A 24,692-nucleotide genomic window follows, 5' to 3' on the forward strand; every position below is an offset into this window, starting at 1 on the left:
CACCACGCCCAGCTAATTTTTGTATTTTTAGTAGAGACAGAGTTTCACCACGTTGGCCAGGCTGGTCTGAACTCCTGACCTCAGGTGATCTGCCCACCTCGGCTTCCCAAACAGCCAGAATTATAGGAGTGATGCACCGCGCCCGGCCAGTGAGGTTTATCTGCATCTCATCAAGCCTAGACCTATGTCCCAGTTTACAGGAGGTTCAGGAGATGGAGGAACAAAGTGAGTAACACAATGAGGAAAAAGTCAGATCTAGAATATGAGACATCTACAAGACTGCTGGCCTGATCTCTAACAAAAGTCAATGTCATTTATAAAAAGAGAGAGGAGGTCGGGTGCAGTAGCTCACACCTGTAATCCCAGCACTTTGGGAGGCTGAGGAGTGAGGATCACTTGAGCCCAGGGGGTGAAGGCTGCAGTGAGTCAAGATCACGCCACTGCACTCCAGCCTAGGCAACAAAGCCAGAACCTGTCTTAAAAAAAAAAAAAAAGAGAGAAAGAGAGGCAGAGAGGAGATGATTCTAAATTAAAAGCGATTTAAGAGACATAAACAAATGCAATACATCATGGATCTTATTTTGAAAAACAAAACAAAACACAGCAACAAAAGACATTTGGAGGGCAACTGTGGAAATCTGACTACAGATTAAAAACTACGAAACGGGCCGAATGCAGTGGCTCATGCCTGTAGTCCCAGCACCTTGGGAGGCCAAGATGGGAGGACTGCTTGAGCCCAGGAGTTCAAGATGAGCCTGGGCAAATAGGAAGACCCTATCTCTATAAAAAATAACAAAAATTAGCCGGGTATGACGGCGTGTGACTATAGTCCCAGCTACTAAGGAGGCTGAGTTGGGAGGATCATTTGAGCCCAGGAGTTCCAGGCTGCAGTGAGCATGAGCCAGGATCACTCCACTGCACTCTAGCCAGGGTGACAGAGTAAGACCCTGTCTCTAAAAACAAACAAAAATTAGGGAACAATTGGCCAGGTGTGGTGGCTCACATCTGTAACCCCAGCACTTTGGGGGGCCGAGGCGGGCAGATCATGAGGTCAGGAGATCGAGACCATCCTGACCAACACGGTGAAACCCCGTCTCTACTAAAAATACAAAAAATTAGCCGGGTGTGGTGGCGTGTGCCTGTAGTCCCAGCTACTCGGGAGGCTGAGGCAGGAGAATCACTTGAACCCGGGAGGCGGAGCTTGCAGTGAGCCGAGATCGTGCCACTGCACTCCAGCCTGGGCGACGGTGGGAGACTCTGTCTCGAAAAAAAAAAAAAATTAGGAACAATGAATTTTCTTAGGTATGATAATGGAATTGTGATTATGTAGGAGACTATCCTTAGATTTTTAAGACATATGTTGAAATATTTATAGGTAAAGTATCTATGATGTCTATAATTTACTATGAAATAGTTTGAGAAGAACAAACATATATATGCAAATAAGATGCACTATCAACAACTATTCAATCTAGATGGTGAATGTACAGGAATTAGTTGTACTATAATCCTTCCTGCTTTTTCTGTGTGTTTGAAATTTTCATAATAAGAAATTTAAGGCTGGGCATGGTGGCTCACGCCTGTAATCCCAGCACTTTGGGAGGCCGAGGCAGGCAGATCATGAGGTCAGGAGACCATCCTGATTAACACAGTGAAACCCCGTCTCTACTAAAAATACAAAAAAATCAGCCGGGCGTGGTGGCGGTCGCCTGTAGTCCCAGCTACTTGGGAGGTTGAGGCAGGAGAATGGCGTGAACCCGGGAGGCAGAGCTTGCAGTGAGCCAAGACTGGGCCACTGCACTCCAGCCTGGGAGACAGAGCGAGACTCTGCCTCAAAAAAAAAAAAAAAAAAAAAAAAATATATATATATATACACACACACACACACACACACACACATATATCTCTATATAGATATATATCTATATATCTCTCTCTCTATATACACATATATATACACGTATATATGTATATATGTGTATATATGTATATATGTATATATATGTGTATATATATACGTGTATATATGTGTATATATATAGATATATATGTGTATATATAGATATACGTATATATACACACACATATATATACACATATATATATACACATATATATATATACACACACACACAAAAGAAATTTAAGAGAAAAAAAGGCAGAGATATAGCATATTCATGGATTGGAAGACTGAATATTATGAAAGGATTTATTCTCCCTAATCCACAGATTCAACATAATCCTAGTCAAAAATCCCAGTAGGTTGTTTTTGTGAAAATTGACAAACTCATTCCAAAACTCATATGGAGGTGGCTGGGCATGGTTGCTCATGCCTGTGGTCCCAGCTTCTCAGGAGGCTGAGGCAGGAGGATTGCCTGAGCTCAGGAGTTTGGGGCTGCAGTGAGCCATGATTGTGCCACTGCACTCCAGCCTTTGCAACAGAACAAGACCCTGTCTCAAACAAACAAAAGACACAAAGGGGCTAATCATAAAAGAGCAATTTGATAAACTGCATTATATCAAAATTAAAATTTTTTTTTCATTTAAAGGTAATCATTAAAAGAATGAAGAGTTTTTTGGGGCTGGATGATTAAAAAAAAGAATGAGGCCAGGCGCGGTAGCTCAAGCCTGTAATCCCAGCAATTTGGGAGGCTAAGGCAGGCAGATCACCTGAGGTTGGGAGTTCGACACCAGCCTGGCCAACATGGTGAAATCCCATCTTTACTAAAAATACAAAAATTAGCTGGGTGTGGTTGGTGGTGGGCGCCTGTAATCCCAGCTACTCAAGAGGCTGAGGCATGAAAATCACTTGAACCAGGGAGGTGGGGGTTACAGTGAGCTGAAATCATGCCACTGCACTCCAGCCTGGGTGACAGAGAGAGACTGTCTCAAAAAAAAAAAAAAAAAAAAAAAGAATGAAGAAGTAACCTTTAGAGCAGGAATGGATAATTACAAGATGTTTACATCTTGTAAACAAAGACAAAGGACTTGTATCAGGAATATGTAAAGGGCTGGGCGCCGTGGCTTAAGCCTGTAATTCCAGCACTTTGGGAGGCCGAGGCAGGCGGATGACCTCAGGTCAAGAGTTCGAGACCAGCCTGGCCAAACTGGTGAAACCTCGTCTATACTAAAAATACAAAAATTAGCCGGGCATGGTGACGCATGCCTGTAATCCCAGCTACTTGGGAGGGTGAGGCAGGAGAATCACTTGAACTCAGGAGGCGGAGACTGCAGTGAGCCGAGATTGCGCCACTGCATTCTAGCCTGGGTGACAGAGCAAGACTCCATCTCAAAAAAAAAAAAAAAAAAAAAAAACCATGTAAAGAAATCCTGTAAGTCAGTAAGAAAGTCAGACAACTGAATACAAATACGGACAAAAGACTTAAGTAGGCATCTCATAAAAGAGGCTGTCCAAACAGCCAAGAAACACATGAAAAAGTGCTTATATTCATTAGTCAGCGAGGAAATGCAAATTAAGACCACAATATGCTGCTATGACACATGCACTAGAATGGCTAAAATGAAAAAAAATAAAACATACCAAGTGTTGGCAAAAAAGTAGAGCAACTAGAAATCTCATATGACCGCTTTGGACAACTGTTTGGCAACAGCTACCCAAGCTGAACATATGCACGCCCAGAAAACCTGCTCCCAGGCATCTACCCAACAGCAACGTGCATGAGATAATGTGCTCTGAAAGACATGCACAAGGATGTTCACAGCAATAATTCTCATAATAGACAAACTCCAGAACTACCCAAACACCCCAGTAGTAGAATGGATGTTTTTAAAAAGTAGTATATTCACACAGTGGAATTCTATATAGCAATGAGAATCGAACCATCGTCAACTACACACAATAATATTAATGAATCTCATAAACATTGTCTGGCCGGGTGCAGTGGCTCACACCTATAATCCCAGAACTTTGGGAGGCCAAGGCGGGCAGATCACTTGAGGTCAGGAGTTCAAGACCAGCCCGGCCAACATGGTGAAACCCCGTCTCTACAAAAGTACAAAAATTAGCTGGGCATGGTGGTGTGCACCTGTAATCCCAGCTACTCGGGAGGCTGAGGCAGGAGAATTTCTTGAACCCAGGAGATGGAGGTTGCAGTGAGCTGAAATCGCGCCATTGCACTCCAGTCTGGGTGACAGAGTGAGACTCCATCACAAAAAAACAAAACAAAACAAATTGTGTAAAGTGAGGAAGCTAGACATACAATACAAAATGTTCAAAAATAGGCAAAAGTAATCCATGGTGTTAGAAATTAGGATTGTGTAACCCTTGGAGAGTGACAGTGATTGGAAGGGGGCATGAGGGGGCTCCTGGGATGCCAGTCATATACTGTTTCTTGATCTCAGTGCTGATTACATGTGTACATTCAGTTTGTGAACATTCATCAGACAGAACACTTAAAATTTCTATACCTTTTTTTTTTGAGACAGAATCTTGCTCTGTTGCCCAGGCTGGAGTGCAGTGGCATGATGTCGGCTCACTGCAACCTCCGCCTCCCAGGTTCAAGCAATTCTCCTGCCTCAGCCTCCTGAGGAGTTGGGATTACAGGCGTGTGCCACTACGCCCAGATAATTTTTGTATTTTTTTGTAGAGATGGGGTTTTACCATGTTGGCCAGGCTGGTCTCGAACTCCTGATCTGAAGTCATCCACCCACCTCAGCCTCCCAAAGTGCTGGTATTACAGGCATGAACCACCGTACACGGCCACAGCTTGTATACTTTTGATAAGCCCATTATACTTCCATAAAAAATAAGAAATAGAGAAAAAAGGAGGCCGGGCACGGTGGCTCATGCCTGTAATCCCAGCACTTTGGGAGGCTGAGACGGGTGGATCACCTTAGGTCAGGAGTTCGAGACCAGCCTGGCCAACCTGGTGAAACCCTCTCTACTAAAAACACAAAAGTTAGCTGGGTGTGGTGGCGCGTGCCTATAATTCCAGCTACTCGGGAGGCTGAGGCAGGAGAATTGCTTGAACTCGGGAGGTGGAGGTTGCAGTGAGCTGAACAGTCGCCATTGCATTCCAGCCTGGGTGATAAGAACGAAACTCCGTCTCAAAAAAAGAAAAAAAAAAAAAAAAGAAAGAAAGAAAAAAAGAAAGACTTAAGTAAGTTATTTAGGTCCTGCCCTGGTATATCGGCAGAGCAGGACTCTAACCTAGGTGTGTCATATGCAAAGCCCAAAACTTCACCCATTGAGCCTCTGGGTACCCCAGGGCACAGAGGACCTGAACAGTGGCTCCTTCCAGAAAGAAGTCTGAGTCTCCTGGGGCAGCCTATACCCCCAGCCCTCCACCATGCACCCTGCCATTGCTTCCATTGCATTGTTTGCCAGATAATGTCTCCAGTTTGGCCACTGGCCTCCAATGATTATTTACTGAGTGCCTACCAATGTGCCAGGCACGATTCTAGGCACTTGGCATATATCAGTGAAGCAAACATGCTTCAGTCTCACATTTTCAACTACCAAAGGTTTACTTTGTTAGGTTGTTTCATCACCACCTTGACTACAGCATGTTTAAAATGGAACTAAGCATCTGAGCATTTCTTCCCTAAAATAGGCAGCATGAAAAAGGGTGGGGGATTTAGAGGCCAATGGCCACACTCTGAACCCTGGTTTTGTCATTGACTGGTTGTGTGTAAGGCTGAAGTCAAATGAACTTCTCTGAGCCTCAGTTTTCTCATGTGTATAACAGGAATAACAGGTAGAATAGCTAATGAATCTAGTTCCACTCCACTTCTGCCCAGCTGGGTTTCTCCTGATGATATCATTTGCTAAAAAATCATATAAGCTCTTTGTGCCTCAGTTTCTCTAATCACTGAAATAGAAACAATAGTAACTCACCTTCATAGGGTTGTTGTGAGAGTTAAATGAATCAATATATGTGAAATGGCACAAAGCAAATGGTTAGCAAGTGTGAGCTATTATTATTAACTCACAGGGCCAAGCATAGTGGCTCATGCTTGTAATCCCAGCACTTTGGGAGGCTGAGGCAGGAAGATTGCTTGAAGCCAGGAGTTTGAGACCTGCCTGGGCAATAAAGGCGGACCCTGTCTCTCTCTTTTTTTTTTTTTTTTTTTTTTTTTTTTGAGATGGAGTCTCACTCTGTTGCCCAGGCTGGAGTGCAGTGGCGCGATCTTGGCTCACTGCAACCTCCACCTTGCAGGTCCAAGCAATTCTCTGCCTCAGCCTCCTGGGTAGCTGGGATTACAGGTGCCCGCAACCATGCCTGGCTAATTTTTTGTATTGTTAGTAGAGACAGGGTTTCACTATGTTGGCCAGGCTGGTCTTGAACTCCTGACCTCATGATCCACCCACCTTGGCCTCGCAAAGTGCTGGGATTACAGGCGTGAGCCACCGCGCCTGGCCACCTCAGTTTCTTTATCTGTAAAATAGAGATGGGTCAAGTCATACCTTCATAGGATTGTGGTGAGGGCTGAATGAGATGCTTCCACAGCCCTGAGCACAGTGCTAGCCTCCCAGGAGCCACTGACATTGCTCCTGACCAACTGTTCATGCCATGACGCTCCAGGATGCAGAACCCCCAGCAGCAGCTCTTTCCAAAGCTGGTGATACTACTCCAAACCAAACCCCTAATCCTGTCCCACAGGCCCCAGAGTCCCAGCTTTTGGCTCCCCACTCACTGCTTCCTTGCTGACTTGGATATAGGCTTTGGAGCCAGAAACACATGTAGGTATAAATCTCACTCCAATCACTTACTGGCTGAGTGAGGTGGGTCAAATCACTCAACTTCTCTGTGCCATCATCTGCTAAATAAATAAAATGGAAGGCCAAGCATAGTGGCTCATGCCTGTAATCCCAGCACGTTGGGAGGCTGAAGCAGGAGGATTGATTGAGGCCAGGAGTTTGAGATCAGCCTGGGCAACATAGTGTAAGACCCCATCTCTATAAAAATAATAATTTCTAAAAATTAGCTGGATGTGGGCTGGGCGTGGTGGCTTACACCTGTAATCCCAACATTTTGGGAGGCCAAGGCGGGTGGATCACCTGTCTGAGGTCAGGAGTTCAAGACCAGCCTTAAACATGGTGAAACCCCATTTCTACTAAAAATACAAAAATTAGCCAGGTGTGGTGGTGTGCACCTGTAATCCCAGCTACTAGGGAGGCTGAGGCAAGAGAATCACTTGAACCCGGGAGGCAGAGGTTGCAGTGAGCTGAGATCACGCCACTGCACTCCAGCCTGGGTGCCAAGAGCAAAACTCTGTCCCTCCCCCCCAAAAAAAATTAGCTGTATGTGGCATGAATCTGCAATTCTAGCTACACGGGAGACTGAGGCAGGAAGTCAAGGTGCTAATGAAACAACCTAACAAGAGAGATAACTACTACAGTTGAAGGGAAAGTTGAAGGGAAAGTTTAGGAGTTCAAGGTTGCAGTGAGGTATGACTGTGCCACTGCATTCCAGCCTGGGTGACAGAGCGAGGCTGTGTCTCTAAAAAAAATTTAAAAGTTAAAATAAATAGGCTGGACGTGATGGCTCACGCCTGTAATCCCTGCACTTTGGGAGGCCGAGGCAGGCGGATCACCTGAGGTCAGGAGTTCAAGACCAGCCTGGCCAACACACTGAAACCCCATCTCTACTAAAAATACAAAAATTAGCTGGGCATGGTGGCGCATGCCTGTAATCCCAGCTACTCGGGAGGCTGAGGCAGGAAGAATCGCTTGAACCCAGGAGGTGGAGGTTGAAGTGATCCGAAATCGCGCCACTGCACTCCAGCCTGGGTGACAGAGCAAGGCTGTCTCAAAAAAATAAAATAAAATGGAACATCATTGAGTCCATCTCAGGGGGCTGCTGGAAGGATTAGGTGAGAATTCACCAAGTGGCTTTAGCAAAGTGGCTAACGCTTGACAAGGGCTTAACAAATATCAGCCATTATTATGACTTTTGTTTCCACAAAACATTGCATTCCAAACAAACAATGGAGTTATGAAGAAAACTTCAGAACACAGCCCATCTGTGAATGAAGGACAGCCACAGACCCTCTCCAGCACTGACAGAAGTTACTGGAATCCTCAGTGGAATCCCACAGGTCTTCCTCAGGGGAGAGGGGAACCCAAGCCTCTCCCCAGGACAGGGAGGGAACTGCTAAGCATGTTCTGGTCTCCAGCAGCCAGGCTTCTTTCTCTCCAGCACTCTGCAGAAGAGCAAATGAAGCTCTGTACCCCGGCTTCCTGAGGCTGCCAGGAGCCAGGGGAGGCAGAGCGCTGTGTCATGCTGGAGCAAGAGTCCACCTGGTGCTAAATCAAAGTCGCCAGAGTTGGGACAAAGGAGGCTCTGCAGGGGCTGCACCCTTCATGGGGGAAGACAAGCAGCTCTCCCATTGCTGATTCTCAGACCGGACAGTGCTGACCCATCACCGCCCCAAACTCAGCCTCAGAATCCTCCTCAACCTGCTCCTCCTGGCAGCCACTACCGATGGCAGCTTGTTAGCACCTGGAGCAAGTCCACTCTCCATTCCTGACCAAAAGACTCAAGTCTCTTCAGTTTCAATAGAGAAAAGTGACTTACAAAGTGTGCTGACATTCCTAGTCTCACTCAATCACAGAGACTGCTCTGGGCTAGGCAAGGGGATCCGTGCCTGTGAGTTACAGATGGGAAAGCGAGTTCACTCCAATAATAGAAGGTGGGGCTGAAACTAGGACCCTTGTCTTCCAGGGCACTCATTTGTTCACTCTTTCACATATAGCACCTACTATGTGCAAGTTATTGTACAAGGCCTGGGGGTGGCAGGGAAGGTAAGGGGCAAATTCATAGAAATGAGTCAAAGATATTGGTTTTGTTCACCCTGTGCCTGCCTGACATACCGTGGATGTTCAAAAAATATTTGTTGTAGAAAAGAAGAAAGAAGGGAGTGATGATAAGTGATGCTATCCCTGCCCTCAGGGAATCTAAGATCTACTCCAGGGCTGTTTCTGCTATGCCAGGCTCTTCCCAAGTAAAAAAGGTGCCCTTATGCTAGCAAGGCCCTCCTGCTGCCTTCCAGGCAGAAACCAAAGCTCTGAGGATGTGAAAATGAGACGAAAAGCAAGGCTACTCGTCACTGAATGGCTGTGAGGGCAAAGGAATTTCCCCACCCTAAGACAGCTCTCGGAGAGGAGCAGGCAGGCCTTCTGCGGTCAGAGCCTGAAAGGCTGGGGCTGTGGAAGTTCCCCAGGGCTGGCTGCGGGCTGCTGAGAAGGCCCTGACTGCCCTCTGCCCTTCCACTGTTGTCACCTGCAGAGGAAACAGCTGCAGGACTGCAGTCTCCCCGCCTCTAAGGCCAGCTCAAGGTCAGCCACAGCTCCCAGGCCTCGAGTGCTAGGTCACCATAACCCTCCCAGACCACTTCTGTCTATCTCTGGGGTTCATGGGGCCTTCACCACATACCAGGCTTAGTGCTAGGCCTGTGGATACAGGAAGAGCCCGCCTGAGGGCAGAGTCAGACAGAAGTGGATAATTAAGAGTCCTCCTACAAGGCAGTGCCTCTGTGTGGTGACTCTGGGCCTGCCTAATCTTATTTTGAACCCTGGCATGGCCAATCGTTAGCCTGTAAACTTAAGAAGCTGGTCAATCTCTAAGCCTCACTTTCCTCACCTGTAGAATGGGTAATGATGACATCAACCTTGTAAAATTTTACACAAATCAGAAATAACATAATATCAAGATCTGACCTAAATAGCTATTCAGTTAATGACATTACTGGTGCCTATACTCAATGCCTCAAGAACACAGAGGGAAATATGTGAGGTGGAGGCAGGAAGCAGCATTCAAGAAAGCAACAGGCCGAGTGCAGTGGCTCATGACTGTAATCCCAACACTTTGGGATGGTAAGGCTGGAGGACTGCTTGAGTCCAGGAGTTTGAGAGACCAGCCTGGGCAACACAGCAAGACCCTGTTTCTACAAAAAATAATTTAAAAAGAAAGCAAGGGGCCAGGCACAGTGGCTCACACCTGTAATTCCAGCACTTTGGGAGGCCGAGGCGGGTGGATCACCGGAGGTCGGGAATTTGAGATCAGCCTGACCAACATGGAGAAACCCCGTCTCTACTAAAAATACAAAATTAGGGTGCATGGTGGTGCATGCCCATAATCCCAGCTACTCGGGAGGCTGAGGCAGGAGAATCGCTTGAACCCGAGAGGCAGAGGTTGTGGTGAGCCGAGATCTCACCACTGCACTCCAGCCTGGGCAACAAGAGCAAAACCCTGTCTTAAAAAAAAAAAAAAGCAAGCAACAAAAGAAGTAACAGCAAAGCTGGATCAGAAAGAATGAGCACTCTGGCTCACCACGGCAGGCGGGGACAGCACAAGCACAAGCAAACGCACTGAGGCATCCAGTGCACAGCGTGGCTGGGGGTGCCAGGGACCAGTAGGAGAAGAGCGGTGGCTGGGGTAGACTGCAGCTTGCCTTAATCTCATGAGTGAGTTTTCAAGAAGATAGAAGAGGGGCTGGGCACGGTGGATCATGCCTGTAATCCCAGCACTTTGGGAGGCTGAGGCAGGTGGATCACCTGAGGTCAGAAGTTCAAGACCAGCCTGGCCAACATGGTGAAACCCCATCTCTACTAAAGATACAAAAATTAGCCAGGCATGGTGGTGCATGCCTGTAATCGCAGCTACTTGGGAGGCTGAGGCAGGAGAGTCGCTTGAACCCAGGAGGTGGAGGCTGCAGTAAGCTGAGATCACACCATTGCACTCCAGCCTGGGTGACAGAGTGAGACTCTGTCTCAAAAAATAAATAAATAAATAAATAAATAAATAAATAAATAAATATAATATATTAAATATGTTAAATATATTATACATATTAAATATATGTTAAATACATATTATGCATATTAAATATAGATGTAAAATGTATATTATACATATTAAATATGTTAAATATATTATACATATTAAATATGTTATATATTATACATATGTAGTAAATATATAAATGTATATTTTTTATATATATATATATATATATTTTTTTTTTTTTTTTTGAGACAGAGTCTCACTCTGTCGCCCAGGCTGGAGTGCAGTGGCGCCATCTCGGCTCACTGCAAGCTCCACCTCCCAGGTTCACACCATTCTCCTGCCTCAGCCTCCCCAGTAGCTGGGACTACAGGCAGCCGCCACCACACCCAGCTAATTTTTTTTGTATTTTTTTTAGTAGAGATGGGGCTTCACCTTGTTAGCCAGGATGGTCTCGATCTCCTGACCTTGTGATCCACCTGCTTCGGACTCCCAATGTGCTGGGATTACAGGCATGAGCCACTGAGCCCAGCTGCATTTAATATATATTTAATGTATATGAAATATATATATTATACATATATATTTAAAGATGAGCCATTTAGGAGGAAAATACTAAAGAAATGAAGGTACAGCCAGATGCGGTGGCTCATGCCTGTAATCCCAGCACTTTGGGAGGCTGAGACGGGCGGATCACAAGGTCAGGAGATTGAGACCATCCTGGCTAACACAGCGAAACCCCGTCTCTACTAAAAATACGAAAAATTAGCTGGGCGTGGTAGCAGGTGCCTGTAGTCCCAGCTACTCGGGAGGCTGAGGCAGGAGAATGGCATGAACCCGGGAGGCAGAGGTTGCAGTGAGCTGAGACTGTGCCACTGCACTCCAGCCTGGGCAACGGAGCAAGACTCCGTCTCAAAAAAAAAAAAAAAGAAAAAAGAAAAAAAAGAAATGAAGGTACAAGGCGGGATGCAGAAGGAAAAATCACAAAGGCTGGACTCATATCACTGATATGCTGAGGGCACCAGAGAGTCACTCAAATTCTGTGGGGTTTGTGGGGGGACAGGGCAGGGGTGGGGAGAACAAATTTGGGATCTTGGAGAGATAACTACAATTGAAGGGAAAGACCCAGTCAGGGCCTGTTCTGCAGAGCCCTGAGCCAGTTCAGGTGGAACACGAGGCAGGTCTGTCCAGGGGAAGTGGGCAGAGACGTGCTGGAGACAAAGGAGATGGGGTCTGGGAGCTGGTGTATGGCAGTGGAGAGAGACGCAGCCTCTGTGTCCGTCATGTGAACTGTAACAGGGTCCAAGTGAGCATCTGTCACTTGGATTTGGATGTCTCTATCACCTCCCATCAGACCAGGAGCTTCTGGGAGCAATATTGCTCTTCCCAACTGCCTAGAGCCTTCAGGGTGAGCCAGCTGCACAGCCCACCAGCCGGCAAGACAGGATCTCAGATGAGGGTGACCGAGTGCCCTGATTTTCCTGGGATTGAGTGGTTTCCTAAGACAGGAGACTTTCCAGGTGGTCCTGGGTAAACTGGGAGGAGCTGGTCACTCTACCTCAGACTGTCCCCACAGGGCAGGAGCCCTGGGCCAGACCTGTTGGGCTGGAGTTGCTGGGCTGGGGTACCAAAGGGAAAAGCCCACACTGTCTACATGAGCCTAGGACCAGGTAATCAGTTCATGCTCACATGAACAGCACCACCTGCCTCAGAGACAGCTCCCAACCTTCTGGAAAAGGTTCAGTGATCTTAGTCCTGATCATTTTCGGGGAAATATGTTTTTTCTTTTTTTGTTTTTTGAGACGGAGTCTTGCTCTGTTGCCAGGCTGGAGTGCAATGGCGCAATCTTGGCTCACTGCAACCTCCGACTCCCTGGTTCAAGCGATTATTCTGCCTCAGCCTCCTGAGTAGCTGGGATTACAGGCACACGCCACCATGCCCAGCTAATTTTTGTATTTTTACTAGAGACAGGGTTTCACCATGTTGGCCAGGATGGTCTCAATCTCCTGACCTTCTGATCCGCCCGCCTCGGCCTCCCAAAGTGCTGGGATTACAGGCGTGAGCCACTGTGCCAGCCCTGGGAAATATGTTTTACTTTAATTAGTTAGAAGTCTCCTGGTCACACCCAAAAATTTGGCTTCTATTCAAGTTTGAGAATTCAAAGGCCTCCAAAATGCCACTTTTGCACTTTGCACCTGTTCGCAAAGAAAAGTCTTAGGGACATTCAGCGCCCTACAAGATTGATTCCACCCCATCCTTCCAACTGGAATATCTCTAATATCCCTAACTATCTGAAGTGCTCCTCATATTCTAGCCAACATGGCCTGCTCAGTGGCCCGTTCCCATCCCTCCTCCTTCCCTCTGCCACTCTCTCTTCCCTCAGCTTTGTCTGCCTGAAGGGCTGCCTCCGCACAGCTCCTGTGCTTGAATTCCACCCAAACTTAAAGACTTAGCTCAAGCATCACTTCTCCAGGAAGCTTCTCCAGTCCCCCAGGCAGAAGATGCTCCTGACTCCTCTGACCCTCTTCTAAAGCCTGATCTCACTGGCAGTGGCTGGTCAGGGCTCCCACCTGGGGCCAACTTGTCTGGAACCCATGAGAGTAAGCTCCTATCAGATTCATTGTTGGCCCCCAGGTGCCTTCACTCTGCTGTCAGGGGTCAGCATATAGAATTAACACACAAATGAACAAACCCATGATGCCCAACTGGGAGATGTCCTGACTGTTTCCTCACCTGTCACCCTGACAGAGCAAGGAGGGCCTTCACAGAAGCTCACCTATTCTTCAGTCATTCATTTACTCATTTAGCCAACGTCACTGAGCCTTCTACATGGCGACAAGGTGAACAAGATGCTGGAATTCCATGCCCTCACAGGCCAGCAGAAAGGATAATTTTGTAATGACCACCGTTGCAGCACAGGTTCAGAGAAGGAAGGAGAAGGTGCTCTGGGAATGTGCAATGGAAGGCCTGGCCCAACTGGGGTCAAGAAGGCTTCCCAGAGCACAGGAAACAAGTGGACAGAGGATGAAGGAGATGTGTCCCTGCTGCCATCTCAGAAGAGAAAGCAAGGGGTTTGGGAGTGAAAGGCACACACTCTGTCTCTGCTTCTTTATCCTGGCCCTGTGATCACCTGCCTCAGTTTCTCCATCAGTACAATTGGTTAACAGGGTCGCCCTCACTGGGCTGTTGTGAAGATTTGTGGGGATAATAGATGGAAAGCACTCAGCACACGGCCAAGCTCTTTCCAAGAAGGGGATTCCTGCTGTCACTGTGATCCACGCAGCTCACAGGAGGCCGAGGATTCCAGGCAGCCAGACCTCTGGGTCCGGCTGAGCTGGACAATAATCCTGCCTCATGATTAGCCCTGACCAGAAGGGGAGGAAGAACGGGGCACAGCTGGGCCTCCCCAGCTGCCAGGTGGGCCAGCCCAGGTCAGACCGTGGGATCCTGAAGGAGTGGCCAGGGACCCAGAGTTTGAAGGGGAAGGACGCTGGCTGTAGGTGAGAGGAGGTGGCCCTCGCAGGCGTGGCTGAGGATGGGGCTGGGCAGAGGAATGAGACAAAGAGCAGACAGAGCCCAGAGAACATCCTCTCCAGCTGCTCGCCCTCCCTCCCTCCCTGCTGCACAGAGTATTAGTGAAATGATTTCTAGCGATGGATGCAGCAGGGCTCTGACATTTACAGGCCACTAGATGTCTTCAGGGCCAGCTGGGTGTTTAAAAGCCTGTGTGAACACCATGCTGTTAGGGGAAGGAGCTAACCACGGACCGGAAACCCCCGAGGTGTGCAAGTAGCCACGTCACTTCTCAGCAGGAAGAGCTGGGGTGCAGCAAGCTGAGATTAGGGACCTGGCCCAGTACCCCGCCACTCCGGAACCCACACAGCAGTCTGAAAGGAATCAAGGGCCACCTGGGCTGCCTGGGAGCACAGGGTCTTTCCAGCCACTGCCGTTCCTCACACACGCCCAGGCTATTTGCCACTCTGGGCTTTGGCCTTACTTTTCCCAGATCTCCGTATTTCTACCACACTCATCTCCAGTGCCGCCTCCTCCTAGAGGTCTTCCCTGACCACCTGACCTAAACTAGCCCACTCCCCAACACCTACTGGGCTCTTCCCTAGATAACCCCACCGTTAAGCCCTCATCTGTTCAGGCCGGTGCTTCTTTGCTCAGATGTCACCTCCTTCACAAGATGTTCCCTGGCCACCCTATGTAAAATCACACACCCTCCCTGTAGCCTTCATCCTCCTTCCCTCCTTTCTTCTCTGTCTGATATCCTAGATATTTAATTATCTGTTATTTATTGTCTCTTTCCTCCTCCTCAACTGTCAAGCTCCATGAGGACAGGGACTATTGTCAGTTTTGTTCACTGCTGTATCACATCTAGAAAAGTGCCTGGCACATAGTAGGGGGTCAATAAATGTTTGACGAGTGAATGAATAAGTGTATATGAATGTTTAAGAGCAGGTGCTCTAGACTGAGGTCTCGTCTCAGCTCTTCTACTTACTTTGTGATCTTGGACCTTCTTTTGCCTTGATTTAGTTAATCAGTAAAAGGAGAATAACAACAGTACCTACCTCATAGGATTACTGGGGGATTAAATAAGATCATGCATATAAAGAGCTTAAAACAGTGCCTGGCCCCCAGGAACTACTCAGCTCCACGCTGGCTGCCATCGGGGCCTTTGCTGGCTGGCCAGCATTTCTTGCTTACTTATTTGCTCACTTGTTGATCATCTGTCTCCCTCTGTGCCAGTGTCAGCTCCAGCCTGCCTTGCTCACGACTGCATCCCCAGTTCCTAGTATAGTTTTGGAAGAGAAAACCAGGCCTCCTCCCAAGTCAGGGAATGTGGAGCTATGGAGACCCAGCTTCAGCTGGGAGTAGAAACCTCACCGATCTGTTTCTCCAGGGCGGCTGCTTCACAGACAGTGGCCCGGGGCAGGATCCCAGGGTCGGTGAAGCTTGTCTGCAGCAGGCAGCTCATGACGAAGAAGAAGAGGATGGCAGCGATGATGGGGATGGCAAGGGTCAGCTTGCGAGCCAGGTAGGGACAGCTAGAACGAGAGATGGAGAGAGATCAGCAGACACCCCAAGGGCTCCCTGCGGCACAGGGCTACAGCACGTGGCAGGCGCTGTCATTCCAACAAACACCACCAAAATCTTGAATACTGCCTCGCTCTGAGGCAGAGGCACAGCTCCTTGATGAGTGCAGCCACTCCCCAATAAGTACCAGGAACAGACATCACTAAGTGATCCTTGTGATATACTTTCCTCCAGAGCACATGGCAGATGTGTCCAATAGATCCCAGCACTCCTAACCTCTGCATCCAGAGAATCCCTCTACACACAGAGCTTCAGGCAGACACTAGTGGACTGTCACCTGAGACAAACCATCCTGCAGTGTTCATTCACTCATTCATTCACTCACTCAGTCCACAAATATTTACTGAGGTCTTCTCTGTGGCAGGCAACACCTTCAATAAGCAGCAGGAATAATGACGACGGATAAGACAAGAGTCCCTCCCCCTTGTGGCTTATGGTCTAGTGGGGAAAACAAGACATGTAAACAGGGAATTGCCACACAGGGTGATGTGTGCTCTAGTGGGGGAGGGGAACGCAGTAGCACAGTCAGGAAAGGCAACCTGAAGGAGACAATCCTAAGCTCCAACCTGAAGAATGAGTAGAGGGCTGGGGGAACTGCAGGGTCCAGCCACTGTCACTGTGACCCAAGGGAGGCAGGTATCCCCAAGGCAGTGCTTTCAGGCCCCCTGACCCTGGCTGCCTCAGAGAATAGCCTGTGCCTGCTGAATGGTCATGCCTCTGTCCCCCAGGCAGGCTGCCTACCACAGCCCTCTTCAAGCTCCCTCCTCCATCTTAGGGCTAGAACATTCTAGAAGTTCTGGACACTGGTGGGAGAATGGCTTCATGATAGTGAAGCTATCAGGGCTCTCTCTCTATGGCCAATCTTCTCTGTTGTCACCTCACTGTCCACCCAGAAGCCAGAGCCACTTTTGGAAATATCAATCAGATCATGTCATTTCCCTGCTTAAAACCTCCCAATTGCTTTCCATATAGTTTGAATACAATCCAAACTCCCTACCATGGCCTTCTAGGCCAGGCATGATCTGGGCCCTACTGAGGACTTCAGCCTCATTCTACAAAACTCTCCTCTTGCTCCTGCTCCTCCCATCACAATAGCCTCATGACAGTTCCTATAACAAGCCTGGCTCTCTCCTACCTCAGGGCCTTTGCACTTGCTGTTCCTTTTCTCAGATTCCTCTTCCCTCCTCAGAAGGACCTACCTTGACAACTCTGTACACAGTGAACTTCAATGCTCTTTCTTTCCTGTATAACATTTAGTATAGATTTCAGCTACTTGTCTATGTGATGGCTATTTTTCTCTCACTAAAACATAAGCTTGGCCAGGCGCAGTGGCTCACGCCTGCAATCCCAGCACTTTGGGAGGCTGAGGTGGGCGGATACCTGAGGTCAGGAGTTCGAGACCAGCCTGACCAATAAGATGAAACCCCATCTCTAATAAAAACAGAAAAATTAGCAGGGTGTGGTAGCATGTGCCTGTAATCCCAGCTATTCAGGAGGCTGAGACAGGAGAATCACTTGAACCCGGGAGGCAGAGGTTGCAGTGAGCCGAGATCGTGCCATTGCACTCCAGCCCAGGCAACAAGAGCAAAACTCTATCTCAACGACAACAACAACAACAACAACAAACAAACATAAAAAAACATAAGCTCCTCTGTGGGTATAGACTATGTTCTCTTGTTCAGCTTTATATTTCCAGCACACTGCACAGCACCTGGCACCAAGGACGTACCCGGTAAATAACTGCTGCCAGGGGACAGAAAAATAGCTACCATCTTTTGAAGGCTTACTATGTGCCAGACACTGCCCTAATTAATAAACTACTGTTAGCAACATCCAAAGTACAGATAGTTACTGTGCTATGTACAGATAGTTACTGTGCTATGTACAGATAGTTACTGTACTATCTACAGATAGTTACTGTACTACTGTACCTGGATGGGCCAGGTACTAGGCTAAGCAGTTCCTGTGTACTTTCTCATCAAATCCTCACTGGGACCCTGTGAAGTTATGCTCCCCACTTTACAGATGAAGAAACTAGAGCTCAGAGAGCTTAAGTAATCTGCCCAAGGTCACGTGGCTCAGGAGTGCTAAAGTGGGACCCAAGCCAGGTCTGACTTTGAGGTTCATACTTTTAACCATCACCCCATAGCCAGAGTTGCACCTGATCAGGTAAGGAGATGACGGGGCCCTGGGAGGCCTGAGATCAACCAAGCTTCCAGGAGTGGCACAGTAGGCACACACCTGTGGGCACCTGCATGCTGCTTCTGAAGTCTCCGTCATCAGATGCTCTGGCCTTCAGAGAAGCCCTTCCCCTGAGGAACAGACTGCCAAGGCCAAGGGCTCCCAGTGGGCCACGCTCTGCTCCATACATCTCAATGGTTTCTGGGTCTGACCCTCAAACAGAACCAGTGGGCGCTCAGTGTCACCCACACGGCAATGAATCCAGTTCATATGCAATCAGACTTGTGTTGGGGGACAGAGAAGACTTGAAATCTAAGACTTGTAGAGCCTGCAGGAACCACCAAGTCCTAGCCTCCTGATTTGCCAGAGGCTAACAGCTCTCCCAGGCCCACAGCTAGGTTCAAGGTCATCTAGCCAGCCAATGACAGAACTAGGGTTTCCAGCCTCCCAGCAAATACACTGTCAATTAATTCAAATACACTGTCAATTCATTCATTCAATAAGTATTGAGCACCTACTGCATACCAGGTGTGAGTTCTAGGCACTAAGGGTGCAACAGAGGAGAATGTCCTGCTCTCATGGGCAAAGACCAGAAACTAACAAGTATACCATAATATGTCAGGTGGTGGCAAATGCTTCAGAGAGCGATAAATGAGGGGAGAAGAGAGGTGCTGGAGGGGAGTGGTTTGCTATGCTGTGCAGATGGACAGGGGAGGCCTAATGTGAGAGAGTGAGCCATGAGGCCACCTGCAGGAAGGGGATTCCAAGCACTGGCCCAGAGGTAGGAGTGTGCACGGAGGATGACATGCCTGGAGGGAAGACGGGGACAGAAGACAGCAGGGGGCAGAGGCCAGGGAGGATTCAGGCCTGAGTTAGAATCAAAAGGGCACTCTGGCTGTTGTGTGGGGGCGAGAAGTAAGGTAGAAGTTGGGAGCCCTGCTGGAGGCCTGTGCAACAATCCACCAAGCCAAACAAAGAAGCAAAGCCATTCATAGCAGGAAAGGCTTAGAGAGCACCTTACCTTTTCCCAGAGCAATGGGGAGCATCCAGTCCAGACCCAGGTGAGCTCTCGGCCCAAACCCAAACTCTTCTGCCAATCTACCAGCCCCCAATGAGGACAAGCGGGGACAAACTGCAACATGGTTCACGAGCTCTCCCCAAACCCAGAAGTCCTTGCTTTCTCCCTCGCTGGGGACAAAACAGTCACCAGTGAAGATACCCGGTCAACCCAGAGAAGGTCCTGCTTCTAGTTCAGAAGTTAGGCCAGATATCACACTGCAGGGTCATGTGGGTCAACCACGGCAAGTACTGCTTCCTCCTGCCTCGGCTGCAGCCCTGGGTGTGGGGACTGAGAGGGCAGCCCAGGGGATACTAGAAAAGGCATTTCCAAAGCACTCATGTGGCCAGCCCGGGGAAGTGGATCTGAAACTCAGCCCAGAGCTGAGCTCTGGGCCCCCCAGAGCTTCTGCTTGTAAATCATCCCTGAACTTTTTATCCATCCTACTCAAAAAAAAGGGCAGAGTGTGTGGTTAAAGGGTAAAAGGAGAAGCTAATTTATAGGAAGTCTTCACCTTGCTTCAAGGGGAAACCCAAAGTTGCAGATACATGATCTGGCAGCTAGAAAGGGTACCTGGGGGCGGGTGTCTCTATGACAGCCTTACCATGGCCACATGCCCTTGGGAAGTGTTTTTTGATAAAGACAACACAAGTACTAATAGCAGCCAACATTGTGTGCTTGTTACTGGGCTAAAAGCTTGCATGTGTGACCTCATGCCACCCTCAGGACAACCTTACGGGGTGGGTACTATTATAAATCCCATTTTACTGATGAGGAAACTGGGGCACTGAGGGGGTGAAGTGACTGCCCTGAGGTCACGCAATTAGTGGGTGGTGGAGCTGGGATTTGAACCAGGTCTGTTAGAGTTCTTAACTGCACTGTATAATTAAGAGGGACAACCACAAAGGATGGGGAGTTGGGAGGGGACAGCAGGGCTTATGAAGCAAGGGTGGGTGGGTGGGCGTGTGAGTGTGTGTGCAAGGAATCACAGTGCAGGTGGCTCAGAGGTGGGTGGAAAACTTCTAATACAAATATATGACCCTCCATCCATAAAATGGAGATTATGTGTGGGCCAATCCTGGGTCACTGGGGGATATGAAGAGGACAAAAACCTAGGGGGGCAAATATGACCTGTCACACGAAAGCACTCCGAAGTCTTTCCTGAAAAACAACAAGGCACTGCAGCTGTTGCTGATGTGGAACAGGCCAGAGGGACGTTCCAGAATGTTGAGCAGGGAAAGAAAGCCAGGTGGTCAGGAGGGGGGCCAGGGGCCTGGGAGCCGGCTGGGTGGAGGCGGGCGGGATCTGAGGGAAGGACAGGAAGCTCTGGAGAACCTAAGGAAGGTGCTGGAGAAGGAAAGGGGGCCCGAGAGGCCCAAAGATTTTGAGAAAAGATGCCTTGGGGCCTAGGGTGTGCGTGGCTGAGGGGAAGCAAAAGCGGGGTTGGTGTCTGAGACTAGAGAAAAGGAAGGGACCCTGGAGGGACCCGGAGAGGGCAGCGAGGATGACTAGGATGTTTATGGTGGGTGTGCACAGCCAAAGGACACACAAGATCTAGAAGTGGTCAGGAAGGGATACAAGGGTCAGAAAGAACTTGGGGGGTTGGCAAGAGATGGTCCAGGGATGGGTGAGCAGGAGGGGCCTGTTCAAGAAGCCCTGGGGCAGGTTCTGAGAGGGCAGCGAGGATGGGGGCCGTGGAGGGGCATGGAGGCTGGTGTTCCTGGCAGTGGCAGGCAGACAGGTGCCAGGGTGGGGTCAGGGAGAATGGAGCGGCTGGGAGGGTGGAGGGCACCAGCGCGGATGGGGTACCCAAATGGACCAAGGAGGATGGGGCATCTGGCGGGGATGGGGGTGCGCAGGGGCCAGGGGGGCAGACAAGAGGCCCGAGGAGGATCCCAAAGGGGCGAGGAGGATGAGGACGAGGGAGGCGCAGGGGAAGGCACGGAGTGCCCAGCAGGGATTGGGAAGGTGGGGTGCGCGGCAGGGGGCTGGGAGGGGGCGCCGAGGCAGCGGAACTCACTCAAAGACGAAGAAGAGGCCGGTGGTGGTGAGGATGAGCAGCAGCGTGAGCGCGAAGACGCCGCCGTGGCCGGCCAGCATGAGGCGGCCGCCGCAGTAGAAGCGATTGCGACCCGGGAACACCTCCCACTTGCGCCGTGGGCGGCGGCCGAGGCTCCCGCTCCCGCTGCCGCTGCCGCTGCTGCTCCAGCGCGGCGGGGCGGGGGCGGCGGGCGGCGCGGGCCCGGGGCCCGGAGTCGGGGACGCGGCGGGGCCGGGACGGCGCGCCCCCGGGGAGGCGGGCAGCGGGGCGGCCCCGGGGCTGATCTGCTGGTACTCGCAGTCCTTCATGCAGCCGGCCGCGGGCCTCGGCTCCGCGCCCCGCGGGCCGGCCGGGCCACTCCGGGACCGGGCCGAGCAGCGGAGGTGGCAGCGGCGGCGCGCGCGGCGCTCGCTCGCTCACTCACTGGGGCGGCCCCGCCATCGCTCCGCCCCCGGCCCGCCGCCACCGCCCGCCGCGGCCTCCCGCCGCAGCGCCCCCTCCGCCTGGGCCCGGGATGGCGCTTGGCCGGAGGCCCAGCCCTGACCCGCGACGGGGCCCCGCAGGTCCCCGGCTCTCCCAGTCTCCCTTTTCCCTTCTGCACAAAGAGGGGGCCAGCAGACGCGCACTCGAGGGCTCTTTCTGTTCTGCAAGCAAGCCGTTTGCTGGGCGTCCACTGTGTACCAGGCACGGTGCCAAACGCCGAGATTCAGGTGGTGGACTTCGTGATCTACTTCTGGCAGTCTGTAATTCCCCAGGCTTCGCCCATCTCTGAGGGCCGAACTGACAGGCATTTGCAGAGGCACGCAGGCGCGGGGAGGTGGGGCACACGATTTGCTTTGAAAGCCAGGACCTCTTCTACCTTGAAGTCCAGAGTGCCCACTGGAGGTGTGTGGCACACCCTCTGGCCTCGTTCACCAAGTTCTGTGTCCTGGGCCCAGGCCCAGATTTTCCTAGGTAGCACATAATGTAGAGGGGTCATGCCTGAGGGCCCCAGTGTTTTTTCAGGAATTCTGGGAGTATTCATTTTCTACTGCTGTGTAACAAGTTACCACAAATTTAAGGCTTAAAACAAACATTATCGGCCGGGCGCGGTGTCTCACGCCTGTAATCCCAGCACTTTGGGAGGCCGAGGTGGGTGGATCACAAGGTCAAGAGAGACCATCCTGGCCAACATGGTGAAACCCCGTCTCTACTAAAAATAAAAAATTAGCTGGGCATGGTGGCGCAGCATCTATAGTCCCAGCTACTCGGGAGGCTGAGGCAGGAGAATTGCTTGAACCCAGGAGGTGGAGGTTGCAGTGAGCCGAGATTGTGCCATTGCACTCCGGCCTGGTGACAGAGCGAGACTCCGTCTCAAAAAAAACAAAAAACAAATGTTATCTAACAGGTTCCAGGTCAGGAGCCAGAGAACAGCTTAGCTGGGTCCTCTGCTTAGTCTCACAAGGCTGCAATCAGGCTGCATTCTCATCTGGAGACTCAGCCAGGGAAGAATCCACTTGCAAGCCCATTTGGGTTATTGGCAGAATTAACTTCCTTGCGACTGTTTAACTGAAGAGGGCCTAGGATTTTTGCTGGGTGACTGTATAACTGAGGAGGGCCTGGGATTTTTGCTGGGTGTCTGCTGGAGGCCTCTCTCAGGATCCAAAAGCCACCTGCAGTTCCTAGAGATTATCACATTTCCTTGCCATGCAGGTTTCTCCTACATAGCCACTTAGTTTCTTGAAACTGACAATGAGGGTCTCTAGCTCCAGACTATAATGATAGAGTTTTATATAACTTACTATATATGTGACAGAGTGGCATCCCATCATCATTGCCATCTCCTATGGTTAAAAGCAAAGCACAGGAGCCATCTGCACTCAAGAAAAGGGAATCACACAAGGCGTAAATACCAGGAGGCAGGAATCATTGGGGGTCAGCTTAGGGTATGTCTGTCACACTGTGGTTACTGTAAAACCTAAGGAAAAGTGTAAGGAAAAAAAGAACTGGAGACTAGGAGAAAGTAAAAAAGGAAGTAAAAATATACAATGGGGAGGAGTAGGAAGCCAACAACAGTGACCTTAAGGATCAATAATTGATATATATGCCAAAGGCTGCTCGGCCGTGCCTTTGGTGCCAAAGGCTCTCAATATGATGAGCCCCACCTTGAGCGAACCACATGGTGAGCTTCCTCCCTTTTTGCTCCTTGGCTGTGGAACAAAGTCACAAAACTAGACATACTGGTTCCAGTACAGATTCCTGTTGTCCCACCTTAACTGGGTCCTCTTGCAACCTGAAACCTTTTCTTTTTTCTCGTCACTTGACAGAAACCAAAGCAATCCTACTGGATTTTCAATTTACCTCCTATCTCATAATTTCTCTTTATTTGCATCTGTCCTTTCTTCTTTTCTTAGAAGATGTGGGCCTCCTTCTGTCCATGGCCAACCCTCCACTCATATCCTTTTTTTATTTTTTTGAGATGGAGTTTTGCTCTTGTCACCCAGGCTGGAGTGCAATGGCATGACCTCAGCTCACTGCAACCTCTGCCTCCTGGGTTCAAGTGATTCTCCTGCCTCAGCCTCCCAAGTAGCTGGGATTACAGGCATGTGCCATCATGCCCGGCTAATTTTTGTATTTTTAATAGAGACGGGGTTTCACCATGTTGGCCAGGTTGGTCTCAAACTCCTGACCTCAGATGATCCGCCTGCCTCGGCCTCCCAAAGGGTTGAGATTACAGGTGTGAGCCACTGCACCTGGCCTCTTTTTTTTTTTTTTTTTTAAGTAAGGCTGATGGAACTCCATTTTATTTATTTATTTAAGCCCAATAGAACTCCAAACTCATGTCCTATCTCTCTTCCTGTTCATTAATACCGCAAACACATGCTCAATTCTATATCAATTAAAAAGCAAGGCTGGGCGCAGTGCTCACATCTATAATGTCAGCATTTTGGGAGGCCAAGGTGGGAGGATTGCTTGAACCCGGGAGTTCAAGACCAGCCTCAGCAACATTGAGAGATGCCATCTCTACAAAAATAATTAAAAATTAGCTGGACATGGTGGCATGCACCTGTAGTTCCAGCTACTTGGAAGGCTGAGATGGGAGGTTTGCCTGAGTCCAGTAAGTCAAGGCTGCAGTGAGCTGTGATTACGCCACTGCACTCCAGCCTGGTGACAGAGCAAGACCCTGTCTAAAAAAAAAAAAAAAAGGCCAGGCGTGGTGGCTCACATCCCAGCACTTTGGGAAGCCGAGGCAGGTGGATCACAAGGTCAGAAGTTCGAGAACAGCCTGGCCAACATGGTGAAACCTCATCTCTACTAAAAAAAATACAAAAAATTAGCTGGGCATGGTGGCATGCGCCTGTAATCCCAGCTACTCGGGAGGCTGAGGCAGGAGAATTGCTTGAACCTGGGAGGTGGAGGTTGCAGTGACCCGAGATCATGCCATTGCACTCCAGCCTGGGCGACAGAGCAAGACTTCGTCTCGAGAAAAAAAGAAAAGAAAACCCTAAAAAACCCAATGGAGTTTCCCATGGTTGGCTACCTTCTCACCTTAGTTCAGATTTATCTTTCTCATTATCATTAGGAT

The 24,692-nt window shown here is 49.5% G+C and overlaps 1 protein-coding gene across 3 annotated transcripts in view; it reads right to left on the bottom strand.

Annotated features, from left to right (window-relative positions):
- Positions 1-21,543, bottom strand: part of ZDHHC18 (zinc finger DHHC-type palmitoyltransferase 18) — a 30,480-nt gene extending 8,937 nt beyond the window's left edge. The window contains exons 1-2 of one of the 3 annotated variants that reach the window (XM_016956987.3): positions 21,107-21,543; positions 15,639-15,799 (exon numbers count right to left, since the gene is read on the bottom strand). In XM_016956987.3, the coding sequence (XP_016812476.1) occupies positions 15,639-15,799; positions 21,107-21,435 (490 nt within the window). In that variant the 5' untranslated portion in view covers positions 21,436-21,543. The remainder of the gene's footprint in view (positions 1-15,638; positions 15,800-21,106) is intronic. The other 2 variants (XM_016956995.4, XM_016957003.4) reach the window with 2 other exon arrangements.
- Positions 21,544-24,692: the final 3,149 nt, after the last annotated feature.

Source organism: Pan troglodytes, chromosome 1 (genome assembly GCF_028858775.2).
Source record: "Pan troglodytes isolate AG18354 chromosome 1, NHGRI_mPanTro3-v2.0_pri, whole genome shotgun sequence".
NCBI lineage: Eukaryota > Metazoa > Chordata > Mammalia > Primates > Hominidae > Pan > Pan troglodytes.